General features: G+C 38.9%; 1 protein-coding gene across 4 annotated transcripts in view; it reads right to left on the reverse strand.

The window, feature by feature from the left end:
• Window positions 1-25,304, reverse strand: part of gpr155a (G protein-coupled receptor 155a) — a 30,026-nt gene that overhangs the window by 2,391 nt on the left and 2,331 nt on the right. For all 4 annotated transcript variants that reach the window (XR_013822280.1, XR_013822281.1, XR_013822282.1 and 1 more), the window contains exons 2-15: window positions 22,879-23,370; window positions 21,076-21,475; window positions 14,846-15,014; window positions 13,765-13,920; window positions 12,188-12,271; window positions 11,978-12,098; window positions 10,987-11,071; window positions 9,484-9,574; window positions 6,695-6,896; window positions 5,182-5,268; window positions 4,683-4,822; window positions 2,492-2,587; window positions 2,331-2,395; window positions 314-448 (exon numbers count right to left, since the gene is read on the reverse strand). Coding sequence is in view for 1 of the 4 variants with exons in the window: in XM_079881302.1 (XP_079737428.1) it covers window positions 314-448; window positions 2,331-2,395; window positions 2,492-2,587; window positions 4,683-4,822; window positions 5,182-5,268; window positions 6,695-6,896; window positions 9,484-9,574; window positions 10,987-11,071; window positions 11,978-12,098; window positions 12,188-12,271; window positions 13,765-13,920; window positions 14,846-15,014; window positions 21,076-21,475; window positions 22,879-23,302 (2,255 nt within the window). In the remaining 3 variants the exon portion in view is untranslated. The remainder of the gene's footprint in view (window positions 1-313; window positions 449-2,330; window positions 2,396-2,491; window positions 2,588-4,682; window positions 4,823-5,181; window positions 5,269-6,694; window positions 6,897-9,483; window positions 9,575-10,986; window positions 11,072-11,977; window positions 12,099-12,187; window positions 12,272-13,764; window positions 13,921-14,845; window positions 15,015-21,075; window positions 21,476-22,878; window positions 23,371-25,304) is intronic.

A 25,304-nucleotide genomic window follows, 5' to 3' on the forward strand; every position in this document is an offset into this window, starting at 1 on the left:
CGTCACCCACTGCGCCCAAACCACACACACCAGCACAGAGCAAGAGCGCGGGAAGCAACAGCACACGGACGGGAAGTGAGAGATGATTAGAAAGCAAGAGAAGAGGGGTGAACCACAACCAAATGGGGCGGGGGGGAATCAAAGAGAGATTCATGCAAATGTGCAAAGATGTTTTAATGAACAAACATGCTGTAATGAGAAAATCATGATCAAAAATTAGACTAAATATGACTTTCTGTGCATGCACTAAAAACAAATCAAACATGCGAATGAATGCACGATAAGCAAGAGATGGCAGTGAAGAGTCTCTCACCTTTTCTTGTGAACAATGTCTCTGACACACTGCTGCTTATGATATGTGAGGAACTGACTGCAGGTCAGTCTGATCTCCTCAGACGCCACAGAGCCGTTGACCTCCGGACCCCAGCTCCGCCACAGCCTCGCTAACCTTTACCCACATACACAAGACATCTAATCATTACCCTAATTATGTATCTAATATTCACAGGATTTTTTTTAAACATAAGCTCTTTCCCCCATCCAGACCATTTACTGAAGAAAAGCCACAAAAACTGTTTGAGAATGTTTTTGGAAGCAACCTCAACACTGCAATGACATTATACCAGTAACTGGACTATTAATGCTACAAAATGGCTAATTAATTGATTAATTTCCCCCCACTTAGACTTACAACATAAATGTCAATAAAGTTTGTAATCCCATGATTACAGCCTCTTTGCAGTATTGCCTTACATTGTGACAGGATCTCGAAGCAACTGAAATGAACCACTATTCTACTCGCTATTTTACTCGCTCCAGCCGCTTTGCTTTTTAATTGTGTTTACACTTGTAGTTCGGCTCTCTTGGTTCCTATGGTTCGGACCAAAAAGAAAATTATACAACAAGTAAACGTTATATAAAAACGCTGTATTCTGCTGCCAGGCCAGTAGATGGCGATGAAACACTATAGACTGAACACGTAATACCAAGCGGCAACCTCCTTGTCTCTCTCTTGAAACCAACACGGAAGTGAATTAAACGGCAATTCATCGACTGGCCGCTTGAGGCTGGCTGCAAAAGTGAGTCAAATCTGTATCTCCCCCATGTTAAAACGCCCAACTTTACAGCAGAAAAAAACATGTTTACAGCCTGGAGCAAAAAGTGGCTTTGGTCTATACAGCTAATTTTGCCCTTCATGACGACTGTGAGGGGGTGAATTTTTTTTATAACTCATCCGTTTAAATTATATTAAGCCTTACATTCCTGCATAATTAAGGGTGTCCACTTTTGAGTGACGGGTGGATTCTCGCTGGTCATTAGTCATCATTAGCCGTTTGTCTGCTGTTTGTTAGCCATCACGTTACCTCAGCTCATTGTCTGACTGTAAAAATAAATAAATTCGGGACTGCCAAGATGGCGACGGTCGGCCACGCCCACTTTAGGCTTCAAAAACGGTCTTTAGAAACCTACGGGTGACGTCACGGACTCTACGTCCATATTTTTTTACAGTCTATGTGTAATTACGCGTGTGCATGACGTCACAATTTCTCTTTCAAGCCTTGTTTCGGTGTCTCGCTATGGGATACGCCCCTTCCGCATATTCCTCAGAACCCGTATCACATTACACCAGCCCCAACTGGCTGGCAGACATGACGTAGTGTCTGGGAGTGGCTACCTCACCCTTGAGTATAAGAGGAGCAACACAATGTCTATAACGAAATGTGTTGTCGTGTAAACGAACGGCCAAAACGCATAAAAAGTTTTACGTTCCTATTTGAAAACGGTGTCGTGTAAACCCCCATTTTAACTCTGAACCTAAAGATACAAAACAGAAAGACGGCTTTTATGATGTATATTTTGCGACTGAACTTATTTTGCATCCAAAACAATGCAAGACTGAGAAGCAGACACGAGGGAGAAACACCTAATATGTGCCGCTCACAAGTGTAAGGGTCTTTCCATGCCATTAATGCTTGGATAAAACGCCTACGTCTCCTTCCATTAAAAATAATGGCTGGTGCGGTGGCTGAGATATATGTAGACCAACATCCGTTGCTATGATTTCTGGAATGACTTATCGCAAGAGGAAAAAATTACGTTTTAGTCGCATAACATCAGTTAATGGAAACGCGGCTACAAGACCTGCCTGACTTGAGTTGTGGATATGAAAAAAAAAAAGTTTTTTTCAGCTTAGCCTCAATAAATGCTCCGTTTGGAATGGGGAGGAATTTTTAATTCCAGAAAATAACAATATGCTTTCATAGTGAGTCAAAAGAAAATTTGATTCGTCATCATTTGAGCCCTTTAAAGTTTGCAAAAAGTTGAGTTACCTTTTTTTGAATGGAGAGATAATTAAATGCTTGTCAAGGCCAAAAAATGCGAATGAAATGAGACCCTACAGAGGGAAGACAGAAGGAGATGTATGTTTCAGGAAAAGCGTCAGATGGTTTAACTCCAGCACAACACATGTGACAGGATCACACACACTCACCTGCCCGTAATTGGCCACAACACAGAAGAACTGCAGCTCCACATACAGCTGACCTGGATCTGTGTTAAAGAGCCACCACAGACAGCTGGAGAGATTCTACCAAACACACACACAGAGAATGAAGAGTCACTCCAACTGTACTGTAAATAACAGTGAAACCCCGACCAAAGAGAGGATATGATATCACATATGAAGTAAACAAAAAACGTCTTTGGTTTCAATCACAGGGTACTACTTCAAGGTCTCATTCACTAACGTACGGTTAGTGAATGAGACCTTGAAATAGTACCCTGTGATACGTATGGTATGCATGGATTTGTGCATGCAATCTGCATACGAATATTTTCACGAACAAATCATGATTCATCAGAAAATTTTGTTCTAAATATTATTCTAAATTTAAGCAAAAATATAGGAGCAACTGAAACCACATGAAATCGCGCAGTCTTATAAACGTGTTAAAGTGCCTACTATGGTTTTTCACATATTCCCTTTCATGCAGTGTGTAATGTAGCTGTCTGTGAATCTAAACGCTCTGCAAAGTTGTAAAGCCGAAAGTGCACAATAAGTAAGGGTTAATGCCCGACGACGTGTCCATTGTCAGGTATTAATGGACGACGGCGAGACATGAACTGTCCGATGCGCAGCCTCCGCCGAAGTCCATTAATACCTGACAATGGACACCTCGAAGGGCATTAACCCGCTTATACCATGGTCACTTGCCAAATAACACATTTTTAAAACATTAGTTTATATTTTAATTAGTTTTACAATCGAAATCTAAAGTTTTTACAAACAATAACTTGGTTTCCCTGGTTACGCCTGACGGTTTATTTACTAGGTGTCCTCTATCACTTTTTAATGGACACCCTGCAGCCAATCAGAATCGAGTATTCACCCAGACCATGGTATAAATAAAGTTATCGTCTCCTAAAAGAAAGAATCGCCTCTGAACCGTCTAAACGAGTCGTCAGAAATTCCAGTCCCACTTCCGTGACCTGCATACGTAACGCGGAGACACGTCTGCATAATACTCGTCTATGGTCTTCATTGGCTGCCCGCGAACAACGTCTACTTTGACCCTCAAACACTGTGGCTGGTTCGTGTGGTTTACATCTGACAGCAAATTCACGTTATTGTCACTCCAAAGGATGAGGGTGTGAAGAATCCGTGGGTAAATTCATTTCTACGATACCACAGCAGTATAATCCCAACCTTGAGTTGTGTTCCCATCATTTCACTGACGACTGCTTCATAAATCTAGGAGTTTAATGCAGGATTTGCTCTTGAAAGATGGGTCAGTACCCAGTTTATTTGGACCAACTTGCTCCTCAGAATCACAACCTGTTAGTATGACTAATAATTGATTTTTATATTTTCTATCGAGTGTTCAAAATACGTAGTTTTTGGTGAGACTAAAAAAAATTCCAATTGAACAGATCTGAAATATTTTTGCAAAGAAGAGTGGAAAATATTCCCAAATCAAGATGCTTTAATATAATCAAAGGCTCTTCAACGAAGCATGCGATTCAGTGTGTGAACACTTATGCTGTTAGTTTTTAGTGGCATTGCATAGGTTGCATTTTTCACATTAAAGGTGCAGAAGTTCTGATATGACTTAATTTTTTACATCACATACCCAGCTGTTTAATCAGGGGTGTGAGTTTGTATAGCCACTGTAATGGAAAATGTATTATCTAGTATCTAGTATTATTTAGTATCTTCAACAGATACTGTAATGTGAGTCACATGTTTCTATGTTCATATTGTGATATGTGAACGGGAAATGTTTGTATACCTGTGGAAGTGCAGGAGTGAGACACTTTGGGAACAGCTGGGAAGGGACCTTTGACCCTAGTATTGGCTTTTGGTGGTCTTAAGTGTCAGCTAGTGATAAATAGAAGCTTATGCAGCGATGAGTCCCTTATCAGTGGAATGTGGCGGAAAAGGAGCCCTGCTGAATAAGACCTTGAAACCAGTATAAAGGCTGCCCAGCTCTTCCTGTCTGGGCCTCACTCACTCCACAGCGTAACTTCTGTGTGGTTGACTGGGCCTACTCTTGCAAGAATAAATACCTTTTAAAAGACTATTTGATTCAGAGTGTCTCTTACGCAGTGATGATGCTTTAATCGAATTTTTGCCACTGTAAACCACTGTATGTATGAATGAGAGTGAGTGATTCTGTACTCACAGCGAGGAGACAGACGGTCAGTAGCAGACACACCAGCACGTGTCTCGTCGACTGTATATCTGCGTTCTGTCTATCCGCTTCTTTCTGTTCCTCTTCAGCCAGCAAGCAGCTTGTGGGTGAGCACTGCTGGCTACACTGACCTGAAAACAGCATTTAAAATGATGCAAATCTCATTTTTCTTCCCCTTTTGAAATGTATTGCATTGTTTTGCAAATGTATTTTATTCAGTTTCCATTCAAATGTTTTATTAATGCAGAAGTCATTAAAGGAGTAGATCATGCAATAATGACAATTCTGTCACTCTGAACGCGTTTTATTACACAGGTGTATTAGTGTGGTGTCACTGATTTCAGAAAACGTCCTTATCCATACATCTACTGTGTGTCCTATTGAGCTCTAGCTACAGCTCTGTCTCAAACGAGGACCTCTGACCAATAAAGCAACTTCTTATCTATCTCAAAACAGATTGAGTGAACAGGAACTGAAAGAAAGAGCGAACCTGAGTGTATGGATGCTTCCTCTTTGGGGCTCGTTATATCAGGCATGTTCTGCTCACGGTCACATGCGCACTCACACATCTGACAATCTGACAAACACATAAAGATTAGTCAACAACCACAGTCTTCATCTTTCATAGAGCCATAGATATTTCACATTCAATGCTTTTGTAGGCTCAGAATGGCATACTATTAACTATTTTTATTCTCAGTATTCTGTGCTCACTATAACACTATGTTTATGGAATAACCAGGTGACCCACTCCAGGATAGTTCACTCCAGGATTTATCCAGGATAAAGGGTAGATTAGAGATTACACCCAGGTGTCAATTGCTGAACTGTCATGTTTGAAAACATACTACTGTTTGAAACATGTATTGCTGCATATGGCATTTCACTTTAAAATACAGGACTACATATAGTGATCATATAGCAGGGGTGGAATTTAGAAAACAGCAAGAGGGTATATGCATTGACGCCACTTTCCCGCAGGATCACGCCCCCTCAGCCGGACCGAGTGGCAGAAGAGCTGCTGAGTGACTGGATTTAATAGAGGAAACTCAAGCGTACTCAAGAGTAAAACAAACAATTATCAGTTAAAACTACAAGTTGGACTCGATATAGTGTTCCTTACAACTTATCAAAGATCCAGTGATCCGTGGATATTGACATGCAGCCGGGAATCGTGTTTCCTGACATTTATATGTCCCTGATTTAGACGCCGGGGAAATACATAAAGCACAATTGCCAGTGAACGCTTTATATAAATACAATATAGGTCTAAATCCGGGTGATCACTCATATTAATGTTATATATATCATCATATCGTACAGCCCTAAAACTTGTGTAGTTTTTTGTCAGTGTTTATTTAAAAACACCCAACTATGCAGAATATATGATGGTGAATATTTAATTGATGAGTTGTCAATAAAATATAGAGTATGATTTTACCACTTAATTCAGCATATTGACTCAAAATGGAAATTGTGAATCCGCCTTTCTCTGCCTGGAGTCTATGTTTCTATGAATTGCAAGTGATCCATTTGCTTCTGTTCTGTAGCTTTCGGCAGTCTGTAAAAATATACCTCAGATTTCTTATCAAATCTAGTTGTAGAGTCAACCTCAAAGCTCTTTCCTGTTTTAGATGTGTTTTGTGTGTTTTTCGCGGCATTCAGGCTGAAAACAAATGCTGGTCAGTGTTTTTGCCACTCGTAAATGCAATCACTCTGGCAGACAGTGACGTCACACGCATACCCTCTATAGAGAAGGCTTGTTCGACTTGAACCGGCGCTGCACAGACCGATCGGTTTATGACATCAAAGTACCGCGAGAGTGATTCAAAAGCATATGAGCCGTCCTGCTCTCTAATCGCTCTCGCGTTACTTTGATGTCATAAACCGATCGGTCTGTGCAGCGCCGGTTCAAGTCGAACAAGCCTAAAGTCTTTGCACGGCTAGACTCCGCCCCCTTTTGGAGGCACAGCCCACTTGTGGAGGAGTTGTCAGTGTCATACCTGTGTTGATGCTGCCTATAGCACAGGGCTGCTCAACAGAGCTCTGTGTGTCTGTGTCGTAGGGAAGCCTCACATCCTCCTCGCTGCCAGAGACTGATCCGTGCTCAAGTGTGTGATAGTCTCGCGTTCGTCTGCTGAGCAGCGCGAGAGAGATCCCACACAGCATGATACTCAGCAATAACACCACAGATGAGCACAGCACCTACAACACACAAACAATCGCAAACAGCAGATTACAGCAATGTTTCAGGACCTGAAGTGAAGATGTAGTCATTATATGATTACTTGCACATAGGACGAGTACAGGTCCAGTCCAGAGTTTTGTCAGCTTTTAGGAGAATACTAGACAACCTCAAAACTATCATCACAAAACTCCCATCTTGAATTCATCAATCAATCTTTGAAAGATCAACAAAATGGAAAACAGTAAAACAATAAAAAACAATAGAATCTATGTGGAAGATGATGTCATTGCCATGTGATTATTGTAGGACAATAATGTGCACGTGTTTTTAAGGCGGTAAGTATAAGATGACTATTTCAAAGTCTGTTGTAAGTAACACACTTCCTGCTGCCAGCTGGTGGCACTATGACACACAACAGCCACATCCATGTGATCAGCCCCCATAAACTAACATACAACACCAATCTGATCTAAATTAGCAGAACAAAACTAAGCTTTAATTGAGAAATTCTGAAATATAATATTCTGAGCAAGCATTTTTACCTTAGTTCACACATATTTTTTGTTGGCTGAACACCCACAAAATTGAATGCAATCTGTTTTGAAAAGGTATTTACCAAGCATTGAAAGGCATATTCATATGGACTGAAATACAATCAAAATTAGACTGCGTTTTAGTCTAAAGGGCTGTTAAAGAGATATTCTGTCATCATTTACTCACCCTCAAGTTGTTCCAAACCTGTATGAGTTTCTTTCTTCAGTCGAACACAAAAGAAGATATTTTGAAGAAATGTTGGTAACCAAGAGAGTTGATTGGACCCAGTGACTTCCATAGTATTTTTTTTTCTTCTATAGAAGTCAATGGCTACCGTCAACTGTTTGATTACCGACAATCTTCAAAATATCTTCTTTTGTGTTCAGCAGAAGAAAGAAACTCTGAGGGTGAGTAAATGATGACAGAATTTTCATTTTTGGGTGAACTATGCATTTAACACCAAGGGCAATAACTATACAGTTTTAATAGTTGTTCTAATACTATGAGAACTGGGAAGGCCACACCACAGCTATAACGTTAACGACACAGACGAATAATTTAGTTTTAATCAAAACATTTTCTCCAGCTGATGAAGGATAAAAACATTGACAGCCAATCAGAATCCACCAAACTCTAAAGAGCTTGAGCATTTAAAGTGGCAGACAACAAAACTGCAGCACATGCTTATAATAAACAGAACGTTATCGTACGTTGGTGTGGACACTAATATAGTTATTGTTATAGTTATAACAGAGTTTAACTCTGACTTGCTCAGAATACAGTCTTTTGTTCATGTGGGTCTGTGTATTCAGCGTCATGCACATCTAAACCACCGTTCCTTGTCACGTGTGCCGTGGAGAATTATCAAATTCCAAAAAAAAAGATAACAATAAAATAAATGCTACAAATAAGAATATATCGTCGCTGTCGGGCGGAAACCTTGTATCTCTTTAGTTCGTCATTTTAATTTTATTTTATTTCTAAAAATCAATGGGTTTAGGTCATCATTTAAGAAATTGGTCATCATTTAATCCACTTAATGTGGGTCTTAAAAAAATGTAACCAATGAAAAGTATTAAAAAGAGCTTGTGACTAAAGCTCGTAACTCCATTGGCTCCTCAAACTGTCAGTCAAACCTCATAACTCTGCAACTCTAAAATGTAAAGGTAAATAAAGAACTGATGTTTGAATAAGTAAAGAGTTTACATTACTCAAGAGACACAATGTCTATAAAGGCTAATTTTGTGCGTGTGTGTGTGTGTTTGAATAGCGGAGAGGAGTCTTAGTCTGGTATTTGCTTTCTAGTTCTAGCCAATATACTCTTTTAAATATCCTGTGCATAGTGTTTCATCTTTTGTATCATGACATTTCAACAACAAGAAAACTGAGTGCACACATACTGTGGCTACAATAAACTTTATAACCTGTAAGTTGATGAAAAGGTAATGCGATGCACTCACTGCCTCAGATACGGCTGTTCTAATGACTGACAAAACGCATTTCTCTGTCACACTGGTCGAAGACCTTTGATCTTAATTTTCATAAAATGTTAATATTATAATGGCACGTGCAGGTGTCTGACCTTATATAAAGCCACAATACCAACTTTGATGACAGTGTTTATTTTAAAAAAACAAGGTTTCTGCTTGACAGCGATGATATGTAAATTTGTTGATTTATCATCACCAACATCAACATATAACTACTTATATGACCTTATTGTGTTCCTCCCTGACTTAAGCTCAAGTTTCACATTAATTGATAGTTTTTTGTAATGCCATTCGAAGTTTGTGCAATTTTGCCGTGGGATTTTTTAATCTAAACGGTGCCGTGGCAAGAAAAAGTTTGGGAAACACTTTGTGACCTCATGAGTTGATGATGGACACGGTCAGAGGCAAACTTTCACATTTGAACTTGAGAAGACAGTATCGTGCTTCATTAGTAAAGAAATCAATGCTTACTATATTACCCGAACAAACAGATTTGCAAAGTAACAGTACGGACAGTCAGTCATTTTAAACACAGATTGGATTGTGCACAATGTGAATAATGCTTTCATCATATTTGTACCTGCGTCTTTCCATAAAAGAACGCGGAGTCGATGGTGTCGGGCATTCTCTGCCCTGACAGGAGGAGGACACTCACAGCCAGAACAGGTAAACTGAGAGACAGAGAGAGAGAGACAGCAGACATCAGTGCCTTTAGCTCAAAGAGTCAGAGAAACAGCTTTATCAGCAGCCTTGTTTTCAGAAGTGTTTTCATCATTCTTTCAGAAATATCTCAATGAAGTGTTACAAGCCAAGAACCAAACCATCCAGATCCAAGGCGAAACACAATATTACACAAAGAAAAAAGCTTAAATCAACTTAAATCACTTAATCATTGATTATAAAATATAATATATTTGTATTCATGTACCATGAGACTGTAGGAAGAGGATTGTTTTCATCATCATTTGCAACACCTCATAGAGGAAATCTCTTTTATTATGGAGACACTCATAAAAATTAAGATTTTTTTTGTAAGGTTTTGCAGCAATGCAATAGAAGAACCATTTTTGGTTCCCCAAAGAAGCTTCAGTGGACGTTAAAGTTTCTTCATAGCCTGGCAAGCCAGACCTACATCAAGATGTTGAGTCTGGCAACTCACCATAGACACATCTCAATCCGAGGGGCAGGATAAACGGCTGTCTTTCAAATTCCCTCTGCACGCAATAGGACAGCGCTTCAACCAACCAGAGCGTTTTCCCACCAGCGGAGCTAGTTGATAGATTCAACTTTTGCCATATCTGGCCGGCAAAACTACGAATACATCTTCCTTTTTTTAAGAATGACTTAAGTGCCGTTCTATGCTCTTTTCTCAAAGAAAAACTTAACTCCAAGTCCTCCAGAGTCGTGGACAAAGCCAATTCGAAAGACGGACACATATCGGTAATTAATATGATTAGCCTTTTGCTTGACTATGTTATCAAACAGCTAATAATGTGTTGCTAATGTTACACAAACTATGTTCCCGTATGTAATACATAATTCACCTGCTATATTGCTAAACCCACCCCGATTTTTCATATCAACAGAAAAACCAACAAGCTTCTCTCGAGACTCCCCTGCTAGTTCGCTGTTAATGATATGCTAAAGCCCTCGGACGCGTTGATCTGATTGGTTACAAGGTAGTTTGTGACGTCAGAAACACCAGCGATTTCAAAGCGTGTTTTTGAGACTGTCTTTGGTTCACTGCAGTTTTAAGGAGAAAATACTCAGCAATGCTGTCGACTTATGAATTTACACATGGTTTGTCTTAAAGCAGATTAAAAACACCACATAGACATATAAACAACATTAAAAACTGGATTTTCACCACTGGGGGAGTTTAAGTGTTGAAAGACAATTAAACAAGTTTTTTTTTTTTTTTTTATAACTCTACCTATTCTACAGCTGAACAATCTCAGAGCTCATAGTAGGTCATTCTTGAAAGGTTTATACTGCAGTAAATATTCAACATATGGAGTACACATAGTTCAGTAGTGTAATACTCAACTGGTCACTGTGTAAGTGTGTTGAATGCGCCACTCACCCCCAGCCGGCGATCACAGTGAGTCCTGGCTTGAAGCTCGCCTCCTCACTTCTCCTCATGAGCAGCAGAGACAGAGCGATCAGACCTTCACCACACAACACAAAACAGCATTCAGACACGTTCAACCCAAGCCCAGACGTCCGTTACCTTCACAAACACATGACTTTTTATCCATTTCAGTGATTTTCTTCAGTTATAATCCATATACCCATGTAAGAAAAGTTTAGCTGCTTACATTACAGTTTGTTGTGCTTCTTATAAGCATAACTACAGTAGTTGCATTACACTTTCGCATATCCGCTGCTTTTAATTTATATTTTTCATATAAAAACTCATTGACAAAGGGTACAATTAAAATTTTCAGTAACACTTTATTTTACAGTGTCCTTGTTACATATGTTACATGTATTTAGTACCATAGTAATAACAGTAAATTATGCATAATTACATGCAACTAACCCTCAACCAAACCCTAATCCTACCCTAACCCTATAGTAAGTACATGTTGTTAAATAATATTACTCAGGGTTACACTTCATTTTAAGGTGTCATTGTTACAGTGTAATTATATATTTAAGTACTGAGTAATATTAAGCAACTACATGTACTTACTGTAGGGTTAGTGTAGGATTAGGATTGGGTTGAGGGTTAGTTGCATGTAATTATGCATAATTTACTGTTATTACTATGGTAAGTACATGTAACATATGTAACAAGGACACTAAAATAAAGTGTTATCAAATAAAGTGTAACCAAATTTTATTTTAATAAGCATACAATTTGTTTTACATTTTCATGTATACAATATAATATATATACAATAATTTCATAATGAAAACCCCATTTCCAGCAGTTTCATGCTAATTAAGCTTGTAAACAGAGTGGCAGTTTTTAATGCCGTCCTGTGGACCAGGTAGTCTCTAAAGGTTTTGGGACATGTGATGTTTAGTCATTTTTTTAATTTTTTTAAATGCATACTCTGATGACTCACCAGGCCAAATGTAGGTGCTGTAGAGCGAAGCGTACAGTAGAGTAAAGGTCAACACCTGACCCAGGAAGCTATTCTGCGCCACCACGAAGTTCCACGCTATCATACCAACACAGGCTAATAACTGCAAACACAGGACAGGATGAGGTTATGCAGAATGCATGGTGGGAAAATCATCAGGATGCATTTCCAGCAACTCCTCAGTGAGCTCACCTGCGCCACAAAGAGGTTTATGGTGAAAATGTGAGGAACTCTGTGAGACTTTCTGCTCAGTAGCATGACCGCAACACTCCACACCTGCAGTGGCAAGACGAACACGAACAGAGCGTTTCAGGCATTTGTCATGCTTTCAGAGTAATTTGGATACTTTTAGAACATGTTCCATCACCTCCAGTGAAATGTGTACATGCACTTACAGTAACGACTTCTCAAAACCAGTTGAACTGGCTCAGAGAGTCCAAGTATGCATGTGTATGCTTGAATATAGTCATATATAAGCTTAAACCAAACTTGTTTCCAAGCTCTACAGAGAACAGAAACGCAACAGGAAGGAAGTGTCAACAGATGCATCTGAGAAGATCATGACACCATCTGAGATTGAATCACCACAACACACAATCACACTAGACACACAAACACAGAACCTCAATGATGATACCAACATGAAAATGAGTGTTTACATGCATTTTACACCGATTATGCTTAATAACCCGACAACATGTTATGCTTAATAACCCGACAACATGTATGATCATGCATCGATCTTTGCCTCTTAGTCTTAACACAATATTTCTTTGCATGTAAAGACTTTTACTGGCATCCTGGTACTTATTCAATGTGTGCATGTCTTTGCACACGTCCGCTTGTGTTTTGATGTGAAAAAAACATTATTAACCTTATTTTATTATCAGCATTTTGTTGTACAGGTGAATGAGATACATTTCATTTGATTTATCAGATTTTCCTAAATATTCTTGACTTCTGATGGTTTATATTATCTGAAATCAGGGTCAAAATGTTCAATATATATACAAATATAAGTACAAATAAATTTACTCTGTGTTCATTTGATATGGTTCTGAAAAACTTGTGTGCCCTTTTAAAAAATACGTTTAAATTTAACGACTTTATATTTGTCATGTGGTGTAACCAAGTAATAATATATTGAGTGCACAAATCTCATTTATTATTATTGATCAACTATATATTTTACAAAAAATGCTTTAAGAAATTCTAAATAAATATATTACATATAAATAAATTAGATTTTACAACTAAGATTATGACACACTACTTTTCTTTTCAAGAATTAGTTTCTTTTAATGATGCATTTTTCTTCATTATGATATCAGGACACTTGTTTTTATTATTTGCCCTCCAAAAAATAATAAAATAATTTTTAAATAAATAAAATCTAATAAATATTTTTTTAATAAACAGACAAAAAAAATAGGCATCATGTTACTTTCTAATTTTTTGTCTCAACTTGCCCCAAAAAACCCCCCAAACATTAGTCTGACATAATTACAGATTTCCCACAGCAAGTACACATTTAATTTCTGGTTTCCACGACATATCCAGCAACACTGATAATAACATGGATTTACCTTCATCCCTTAATAATCATTTGCATTACAGCAGAGGCAACACAAACATGTGCTCTCGGCACCAGCATGAGGGATGAGAGGAATATTACCACACCGTAACAATTTATGTTTTTAAGAGGAAGCAGAGAAATGAAGAAAGAGAAATGAAAACACACATCTGCGTGCGAGCATGTCCACACTCACCAATGCGAACAGGCAGATAATGCTGATGTTGAAGCTAACGTTCTGCAGTGCTGACGCCAGCGGCGCCGAGTCCATCCAGGGAATGGTCAGCAGCCAGGCAGACACGTACATGATGGGAGCCGACAGGAACGTGCCGATCACCATACCTGAGGTCACCTGAGGGAGGACACACTTCATATATGAGCACGGTTCTATGATAAACCTTTAAAATGAAACTAAACTAATTAAATAAGGTGGAAAATAAGTGTGCTATTGTGCATAAAGTAATGAAACAAATGTAGAATATCATCAGACACATACAAACTAAGATGAAAAATTCACATTCAGCTTTAAAAAAAAAAAAATGGGTTGAAAGAGATTCATTAGCGTACACTACAGTTTAAAAGTTTGGGATCGGTAAGATTTTGAAAGAAGCCTCTTCTGCTCATCAAAGCTGCATTAATTTGATCAAAAATACAGTAAAAGAAAAAACGGTTTATTGTTTGAATATGTTTTCAAATGTAATTTATTTCTGTGAATTTTCAGCATCATTACTCCAGTCTTCAGTGTCACATGATCCTTCAGAAGTCATTATAATATGATGATTTGATGCTCAAAAAAAAAAAGATGATACATTTTTTTCAGGATTTTTTGATCAAAAGAAAGTTCAAAAGAACAGTATTTATTTCAAATAGAGGTTACAGTTCACAATAAGGTCTCATTTGTTAACATTAGTTAATAACTAACATGAACAAACAATGAGTAATACATTTGTCACAGTATGTACTAATCTAATCAGTGTGTAAAATACAGCTGTTCATTGTTTGTTCATGTTAGTTCATTAACTAATGTTAACAAACACAAACTTTGATTTTAATAATGTCATCGGATGCCCATTTTCCACAAGTTGGTATGACTCTTTAGGGTCTTTATTTAAAGTTTGTAACATACTTTGGTTAAAATTCCTCAATGGTTGTGTAAAACCTCCTCAAAATCAGCTCTGTTCACAGCGACCCGTTTCGGTGCATGTCTCTTTAAATGATAATGAACAACTTTTGAGTGGTGGAGTAGGTAGAAAAGCACATCTACACGAGGTACATACCACCTCCAGCTCCATGTTGTACTGCGCTGCGTATATGGCCACACTGGGGGCAGTGGGGAAGACTCCATACAGAAAGGCGTAGTTTGACAAACTGGTGTGGTTCAGTGAGCTTCTGTTTCCACAGTCCAGAACCTCAACCATCCCTCTACAGATCAGAGGCATCATCAGCCTAAAGAGAACAGAATGAGTTCTGCATAATGTAATGAAACTGCCAAGAAGATCTTCAGATTACAGGAACCATTTTTAGCAATGTCAGAATTAGACCTTTTGATCTCGCTCATCGATAATACCTGAATGCATTCAAATATAGCACAGAGCCAGAGAAAATATCCAGGTAAAACAGATGAGTTGTTTCAAACAGTGTTTCTGTCCTCTAGCTAAGCTTGTGTGTTTAAAGCACATGGGTTAACTCTACTCTGTTGATGCTCTGAGAAACATTCCCATTTCACCAACACAGTGTTGAACTGATGCCAAGTTATACTAGAAGCAGCTACCTGCATATTTACATATATTTAAAATCAATAGGGCATCATAGTTTTCTTGCCTTAGTAAAACATACAAAGATCAGAGTGAGTGTCTAGAAGACTGTTTAAATGCATTTCCAATGTACAGACATGTCACCCAAAAGTTGGCTCTCACATCTCATTTACAATTGTGCATATTTGAATCTTGTATCTCACAACACGTTGTGTCAGGCTTGACGTTAATGGTTTTCGTGTGTCCTATGAACAGTGTTGGGGGTTACACATTACAAGTAATGTGCATCACGTAATCAGATTATTATTATTTTTTATTACACATTAATATTTGAGTTACTTAATTCATGTTACTTTAATTACTTTGCCTAAATTCAAATTCTTCATTCTTCAAAGCATTCATTTGTAACTTTCAATAAAAAGAGCTGCACAGTAGGTAATATAAGCCATACTTTTAAGATATCTTTTGTATGGCATGAACAGCTATAGGATTGAGGAAATATTCTAACGCCTTGTCCACACTAATACGTTTATTCTATGAAAACGCATCTTTTTCTCTCCGTTTTTTTCTCCATCTTCAGCGTTTTTGTCTTGCGAAAACTGAGCTTTTTGAAAACGCTTTCCAAAGTGGAAAAATTTCAACAGGAGAAGAAATTTCAACTTTCTAAAAAAAAGAAACACAAATGTGACGTTTATCTAAAGTCATTTTTGCTTATTAGTATGGTTGAATTAGATCATCGAAGGTCAGCAGCAAAGACATTGGTTAATAAAGTGAGATTAAATACATAAAGTATATTTGTGTAATTTAACATATTTAATTATTGCAGGTTTTATTCATATTCTGAGTTTGCATTTTATTTTATTTTATTTTTGTTCGTTTTGATGAATACTGAATCTGTTTTGAGACAAGTAAATGCTCTCATTTAGTATAGATCTACAATAACATGTTTATACAGAGCACACAACGCCTCTGCACTTTACTCACAATTTCTCTCAACATGGGGACTGACCTAGTAAATTACTGGCAAGGAGGTGGCAACACCAAAGCAAGCAAGATTCAATCATCTATAATCTATACTAGAGCTGCATGATTAATTGTTTAAAGATTGTGATCTCAATTCAAAAACCTACATAAATTACAGCAATTTGGCTATGTGTCTATTAAACCTTTGCCAAGTACAATCACAGTGAACATTCAGATCTGTGTTGGAGCTGAGCCAGAGAAAGCATTTGTCATGTACAGGTATGAAACAGTTTCACAGACAGTATTTTCAACCATATAGTATCATTATTTCTGCCTATTCAAATTATCACAGAAGTGCTGGGATAAGAGTTTATAGTTTCCCATCTGTCAGTCACTACAACGTTATGTCAACTGACAAATGGGGTCTTACTTGGGAGCCCCAATCGCCTCTGAGTTTTAGAAAAATGGGCAATGGAATTGGCGAGTGGAATTAGGTCGCATTCAAAGGGTTTTTCCATTCTCAAAGAGCAGTGCACAGTTAAGAGCAGCAAAATTCCCCTTGGTGCTTCAGTGCAAAGAGCAGATTTCTCTAAAAGAGCAAGCACGGTCAACAAGCATCTTTTTAAAGGTGCCTTTCCATCCATGCGTTTCTGGATGTGGTCATTTCCTGTCTTCATCTGATGGCCACGATCACTGTCTCACATGTCACATGCAAGAAGGCGGCACAGCCCCTCCCTCAGACCGCTAAACCCTACAAACGTCCATCGAAGCGGCCCTGATACGGGCAGCCCAGAGATGTGGGCATCTGCTCGACCAGGAGGTGGTGAATGCACAGCTTCTTCCCCCAGAAGAGTGCCGGGTGGAGAATCCTTGTTTTTTCTTCTTTCTTTTCCGCTGCTGGCTCAACGGACAGCGGTTCCCACATTTTCAATTTGTTACAAATTAAACAAAGAGCAGTTTCCTCAATCTCTGGGCCATACAGGACATGGTCTGGCAGTGAGTGATGCTATGCTTCCTCATTTTCAGCCCCCACTTTCAGATTTGCCACGAGGCAAGAGGTCGCAATTTTAGGAGGTGTTGCCTCCTTACGCATCTCCGGTCATTCTTTTTGCGGGATCCTTTGAGCAAGATAAGCGTTACACCACACTCACTGCCTCTATTTCGTGACATTACACGTCCCGGGTTGGGGACGTGTAATCCCCCAATCCCCCAGTGCTCCCCCTTGCCGCCCCTCTGTGGGTACGTCAGTTGTCCCCTTGGTGCTGCTCACACCTAGCCTGGGAGCCTGGCTAGCGCTTCCCAGAATATCCTATCTTGCAGGCTCTTGCGGACAATCAGACTCGGCTATGTGATTCAGTTTACCAGGCATCCCCAGAAGTTCAGTGGAGCCTTCTTTACCTCTGTGGCAGGCAAAGATGCCCCTGTCCTGCGCACAATATTGTGGTCCTGTTGGCGAAGGACGCAATAGAGCCAGTCCCTTCAGCCGAGATGAAGACAGGATTTACAGCCCTTACATCATCGTACCCAAGAAAAGCGGTGGGTTACGGCCGATCTTGGAACTGCGAGTTTAGAACCTGGCCCTTCACAAGCTCCCGATAAAAATGCTGACACAGAAACGCATTCTCACGTGCATTCATCCCCACGATTGGTTTGCAAGAAATGACTTGAAGGACTTCCTTGTCTCGATTCTGCCTCGACACAGACCGTTTCTTTGGTTTACCCAATTAGGGTTGGGCATATAAGTACAAGGTCCTCTCCTTTAGACTGTCCCTGTCTCCCTGCATCATTACTAAGGGAAAGGGAAGTAGGCATTCGCATTCCCAACTATCTCAACGCCTGGCTCATTCTAGCTCATTCTCGAGATCTGTTGTACGAACACAGGGACCTGATGCTCAGACACTTCAACCATCTGGGACTTCGGGTCAAATGGGAAAAAAGCAAGCTCTCCCCTGTGCAGAGCATCTCTTTTCTCGGTATGGACTATTAGGCTCGGTCAGAATGAACGCACGTTTCAATGAGCGCGCACAGTCAGTGCTGAACTGCCTGAAAGCATTCAGGAGCAAAACTGTGATTCCACTGAAACCTTTTCAGAGGCTCCTGGGGCATATGGCATTCGCAGCCGAGGTCACACCATTCGGATTGATGCATATGAGACCGCTACAGCACTGGCTACACAGCCGAGTTCTGAGGTCATCACAACGGTCTGTCCCCTAACTTTCAGCCCCGGTCAGATCTTGCCTTCCTACGGGCTGGGGTGCCTTTAGAACAACTGTCCAGGCACTGTTGTGAAAACAGATGCCTTAAGAACGGGCTGGGTGCTGTATGCAATGGGCATGCAGCTTGGACTCCTAGACGGGACCTCGACTGCGATAGCATATCAATTGCCTGGAGCTGATGGCAGTGCTGCTCGCCCGGCACTCATAGTGTTGCCTCCTGTTGGGCATTGGTGCACAGCGCCTCTTATCTGCAGAGCTGCGGGCTGGGCGACACCTAATACCTTCGTGAGATTCTACAATCTCTGAGTGGAGCCAGTTTCTTCCTATGTGTAGGGCATAAAAAGGTAATATGCTGGAAGACTGGCTCTGTGTCTCGCTTGCAGCGCCATTCCCCAGTAAGAGGAGGGATATGAGCGCCTTCTTGGCTCTCCAGCTGAGTATCCTGCTTGGCGATCCCCGGATTGAGTTTCCTCTGAGCATCCTTCAGCAGTCAGACGCGGCAGAGGCGTCTGATGCCAGGCCCAGTACTCGAGTGCATACCTGCTTGGTCAGGCTCTGTGCTGGGCTAGATGCCCAATGTGTTGTGATTTCCCCTTGGTAATCCCATATGTGTATTCTTCCAGGGTACGGTTTCCCTGTCAGTAAAGCTGTGTCTTTCCCTGGGCAGATTTACTCTGCCCCGTCTCTGCGTCTCTATTAGTTCTATCCCTGTCTAGGTAGGACCTTCCTCAGAGGCCTTATTTAGCACTGCCCCAGGCCAAATGTAGCATTGCCCCATGGGTCAGTCCATATGTGTATTTCCACCTGTTCCTCACTCTAGGTAGGATGTGTCCTCTGTAGCATTCCTCTCTATTGGACTAGGCATGCTTCCCCAGCATTAATAACACTGGTGATGCCTGAAAAAAGGGAATTGAGACTGAAGCACTCTACCCATGAAATAAAATTTAAAAGGAACAACAGCTATGACTGTCTCCATTGTAAGCACTGTCCCTTCCATTCTGTTGGCATAGAGGACTAACATTTTGGGCTTACGTGGGGCTCTGGGTAGGTTACGACTCAAAGAAAGCTGTTGCCAAAAAGGCACTCTACAGCTTGGCAGCATATGCATTTCCATCACTTGTAAAACAGTTCAATGGTTGTGGCATTTTCCATAAGGACCCCATTTGTCAGTCGACATAACAGTGTAGTTAGACTGACAGATAGGGAATGTCTAGGTTACTGATGTAACCCTCATTCTCTGATAGAGGAAACGGTGACGTTATGTGCCCCCTGCCACAACAGTGAATCACCGATGAATGGCAGGGAAGCCCACGTCTCGGCTTCTCAGCATAAACCTGAATGAGTTGATGTGTGCCGCCGTCTAATACACCCGCAAGTTTGGGGGAGTGGCTCGACATGCAAATTACACTCGCCAATTCCATTGGCCATTTTCTAAAACTCAGAGGTGCTTGGGGCTCCCAAGTGAGACCCCATTTGTCAGTCAACATAAAGTCTCCGTTCCCTCCATCAGGGAACAAGGGTTACATCAGTAACCAAGACGTTCAGATATAAACACTGATGTCTATGATAGTAATCAAAATAGCTTAAATATGTTAACCTGTTTGATTAAAAGATAACTGTGTAAAATATTTACTGTCATAAGGCATGTTATCATAATATGTGATGTAGGTGTGGACTTATATTCAACATTTAAATGAATCACATTTTTAAATGAATGTGAAGATATACACTAAGGTTTCGCAGCTCAAGACCTTATTTATCTGAAGCATTTACATCAAGGCCCATTTCATATAATTTATTTCTATAATATGCATTGCCTACTTTAACCTTATGCTCGCATTTTAAGTGTTTGTTTTATTATTCACACCACAATAGTAAATAAGTGTCTTTATAGAAATTTTATAATGTATATTATCTGGAATAAGAGAAATAAAATGGTCTCTTAATTTAAAATTGACAGTAATATATTGAATCATGTCTGGCAACACGCGTTACTTGTAGTGTGTTACCCCAAGTTAACACTGAATATGAAATATGTGTTTTTGAAAGAAAATGAAGATCTATGTCATACAGGCTAAGTTGTTGAATGCATTACTTTGTTAAACACTTGCAAAAAAGTACTTATAAGTAAAAAACACACCTGCAAGGCCTGGACGAGTGAGCCTTAGCCAGGTGAGAAAGAGTAACGCAAACGTAACATAGCCTAACACATTGCTCCCCGTAATTAGATAGCCTACTTTTTTATATTAATATTGTAACGCATGACTTGATGGTCTGAATGTGCACAAACGGGAATTCATATTGAAAAATAATGTGAATGGAAAGATCAGGGAATAATTACTTAAATTCTGATCTGTTCTAAAGACAAGGCTATGACTTGAAATAGAGCTTTATTGTCCAATTCGCAGCTTGACAGTCTAAAACACCATTCGGTTTCATTGTATGGAAAAGAGCATCATGGACATTCTGCTAAACATCTTTTGTGCTCCATAGAAGAATAAAAATCAGTTTTGGAATGACAAATGACATGATATTCGATCTTTTTTTTACTAACAAATTGCATGGTAGACTTACAGTTTTGCCGTGATGAGGAGAATCAGGGCTACCACAGTAGAGCGGGTAAGTTTTTTCAGCTGACCCACCATGGACAGACCCAGATAAAACAGTGCTGCTCCCCCGAAAGAGTTTGCCAGACCATCTACAAACTCCTCCATGAAGGGCGGGATCTTCTGGCCCAGCAGAAAGTGAGAAATGAGCCCGATCACCACCATAAAGACAATGGGGTTTTTGACAACTTGAAGGATCACCAAACCCAGCACTCGCAGCTTACTCTGCTGCTGAAGTTCACCATTTCTCCATCTCTGCACCTCACAGAATGCAAAGCCTAGCGGGTTTAGGACCATGAGGGAGACGGGAGCTACCAGGTAGATGTACTGAAGGTACTCAGGATGGGTGTTGCGATACAGAGCTTCAACTGTGGAGGACACAAGAGGAACAACATTTACAAAATGCTCACTAACACCGAAAATAATGTCATCATTTACTCAAGTATGCTTGGCCATTCTTCAAAAAATATCCTTGTGAGGAAGAAAGATAATCTGGGTTTGGAACAGGACGTGTTGTCAAAGGCTAAAATGAGAAGTTAAATTCCCTCTTCCTGTTTGGGATCTTTAGTAAATTCTTTTTTCAGTTCCATTTGACCATTGCTTACTCAATTTCTGGGTTAAAGGTCTCTTGCACAACATTTACCTTATACAACATCAACCAATAGGCTACTATATTGGAAGTATAAAGGCCACAACACCGCTATAACCATGTCATCACACAGTGGAATCAGTTTCAGGGTGCAAAAAACAAACAAACATTGACAGCCAATCAGAATCCACTTGACTTTAAAGAGCTTTAAAGTGGCAGACGACAAAACTGCAACACGCAGAGAATGTTATTGTGGTTTGGATGCTAATACACCTATCGTTATAGTTATTGTTAAAGTTTTCGTTATTGGTGTGAACGGGCCTTAGGGCTCATTCTCTGTATGTATTGATTGCGAAGACATAAACCAATAAAGCAACTGATATATCGACATTTCTACATTCCGGGGGAATCAATGTCATGGACCCTAAACACTTTAGTTTAGGGTCCAATTCTCACTGTTATCTAAGACTGTTGTCTCAATAAACTCCTAACTGATGCAAATTAATAGTTAGTTATTAAGTTTGGGTGGATTAAGGGATGTAGAATATGGTCATGCAGAATAAGACATTAATATGTGCTTTATAAGTACTAATAAACGGCCAATATCCTCGTAATATGCATGCTAATAAGCAAATAGTGAGAATTGGACCCTAAAGTCTTACCATTTTGTTTCATTTTTGCAAATTGTTTCAAATCGATTCATAACGCAATGTTGTTTCAACATCTTGCTTTGTGATTTTAAATGTAAACATTGATTTATGTGTTTTTTGTTAACCTTTTAGTTCTTAACTATTTAGAAATAAATGTTGTTTCAATGTTTTTTTCAATATTCAAATAACTGACATTTCAACTGGCTGAGGTGAATCACACTATTATTATATGCAAAAGCATTCAAGACAATGAAAATGAACCTCAAACTGAACTAACAGGCTGTACAACATGGATTGTGTTACGAGCTTTTCATTCATGGAGAAAACTATGAGCAGACGAAAGTAAAAGAAGAAACATGCATACACAGTCAGAAATATTACCATCAAGATTTTCATGATCTGTGGGTTTGAGGGTTTTTTTTTTTATTTTATTTTTTTTGTTCTGTAACCATAATTAGTTTCCTTATGGTAAGATGTTTATAACACATACTGTATATGTTTATTTATTTAGGGCTTGTCCTTTTCTACTCACCTATAGGGAACCCCAGAGCAAAGTCATTACTCTGTGTGGCAAATATCGAGAACAGGCCAGCTTTGGAGAAACGACTCTCTCTGTTTGCCACCAAAAGTGTGAGTATACACACAAAAAAGAACACAGTCACTTTGGCCACCAGAATGCTAAAGAAAAATGGCCAGATTACGTCCCCAAAGTCCAGCAGCACCATGTTTTTGAACAGCAGAGCTGGAAGCGCAAACTTGGACACAAAGCTGCCCAGTCCTTTGGCTTGTGTAGATGGGATGATGTTTGTACGGCCTGCGACGTATCCGCAGAGAATTATCCCGAAACACTCGAGCAGCGCTGGGAGGAGTTTGTCAATTGACATGCTGGGTGGCACGGAGGGGGGGTCAGATCCATCCCCGCTGAAGATGGAAATATTACCCGACAGATCATCCATCCTGAGTTTGACTACAGGCCCGTCACAGCCGTGTGAATGGGTAAACAATTGCAAAGTAACTAAACATCCTGAAATGTAAAGAAAAAGAGTTCATTCGTTTATTCAAAAGACAATCTCGCATGACTTTTCATTAGAATACAAACAATCATACATGTCTAGTGAATATTTAATGTATGGAATATGTGTTTCGAACTGAACGTTATACAGCACAGTGAATATTTGAATATATCCTGGTATTTGCATAAAATGGCTCTGAATGATAACCATATGTGTGTGCCATGGTCCCATGCTACCAAATCAACCATGCTTTATAATAGCAATAAGTATAAATGGTTTGATGAATATATATACAGTACAGGCCAAAAGTTTGGACACATTACTATTTTTAATGTTTTTGAAAGAAGTTTCTTCTGCTCATCAAGCCTGCATTTATTTGATCAAAAATACAGAAAAAAATGTAATATTGTGATATATTATTACAATTTAAAATAATTGGTTTTCAATTTATTATACTTTAAATTATCATTTATTTCGGTGATGCAAAGCTGAATTTTCAGGATCATTACTCCAGTCTTCAGTGTCACATGTGACATCCAGTCAATCACATGATCCTTTAGAAATCATTCTAATGTTCTGATTTATTATGAGTGTTGGAAACAGTTCTGCTGCCTAATATATTTGATGAATAAAAGGTTAAAAAGAACTGCATTTATTCAAAATATATATATATTTTTTTAATATAAATCTTCTTTATTATCACTTTTTATCAATTTAACTCATCCTTGCTGAATAAAATTATTGATTTATTTAAAAAAAAATAAAGAAAAAAATTACTGACCCCAAATTACTGACCAGTAGTGTATATTGTTGTTATAAAAGATTTCTATCTTGAAAACATTTGCTTCTTTTTTTTTCTTTTCTTTTTTCTTTTTCTTTTTTTTATTCATCAAAGTATCCTAAAAAAGTATCACAGGTTATGAACATATTAAGCAGCAGAACTGTTTCCAACTTTGATAATGAATCATCATATTAGAATGATTTCTAAAGGATCATGTGATAGACTGGAGTAATGATCCTGAAAATTCAGCTTTGCATCACCGAAATAAATGATAATTTAAAGTATAATAAATTGAAAACCAATTATTTTAAATTGTAATAATATATCACAATATTACATTTTTTTCTGTATTTTTGATCAAATAAATGCAGGCTTGATGAGCAGAAGAAACTTCTTTCAAAAACATTAAAAATAGTAATGTGTCCAAACTTTTGGCCTGTACTGTATATATATATAGGGCCTAAAATGAACACTCGTCAAACGTCAAATGAGAGTATTTGAAAGTTAATGGGCCAGTGCTGAATCGTCAGGAAAGTTTAATCCTTGCGAATTTAAATATTCAAGCGCAATTCGATCCTCTTGCAATGTGTGGGAAGTTTAAACATCCGAAGCGCGCGATCAGAAAAGCCGTGTCTCAGACAGCGCACAACTCTTTCACGTCTTCTTGCGCTTGAATGGAGAAAAATTCACACAAAATGATCTCAAAATGCCTGTCTCGGCGAGTATCCAAGTAAACAGAGTCGGTTTTCTTCAGTGAGCGTAAACAGTTGAGAAAGAAAACGAATGTGTATCAGGACATTTGATCCGTGCAGCTCTTAAAGTGACAGGAGTCTAATATTCCTGCTGCTGTCTGCGGTTTGAATGTTAATCAAACAACAACAACAAAACAAAGAAAAATTCACTCACTGCTCTTGACTAAATAACTTTTGTAACTTTAATAAGGATTAATCAGTTTAGTTCTCAGAAAACTACTGTCAGAAATACCTGAAAAACCTAAAAAGCACTATTTATTTCATTTGTATCTATGTTCTACTGTATTTATTTGTGCTTTTGCTTGCAATTTGATTATTTGCTCTGATTTTTTTTACATTTCTTTTAGTTAGGCTAGTAGTTTTAGATGTTGTATCAAAATTGTAATAGAGTGAAATTGTGAATTTTCACTTG

The sequence above is a fragment of the Squalius cephalus genome, assembly GCF_949319135.1.
Source record: "Squalius cephalus genome assembly, chromosome: 9".
Lineage (NCBI taxonomy): Eukaryota > Metazoa > Chordata > Actinopteri > Cypriniformes > Leuciscidae > Squalius > Squalius cephalus.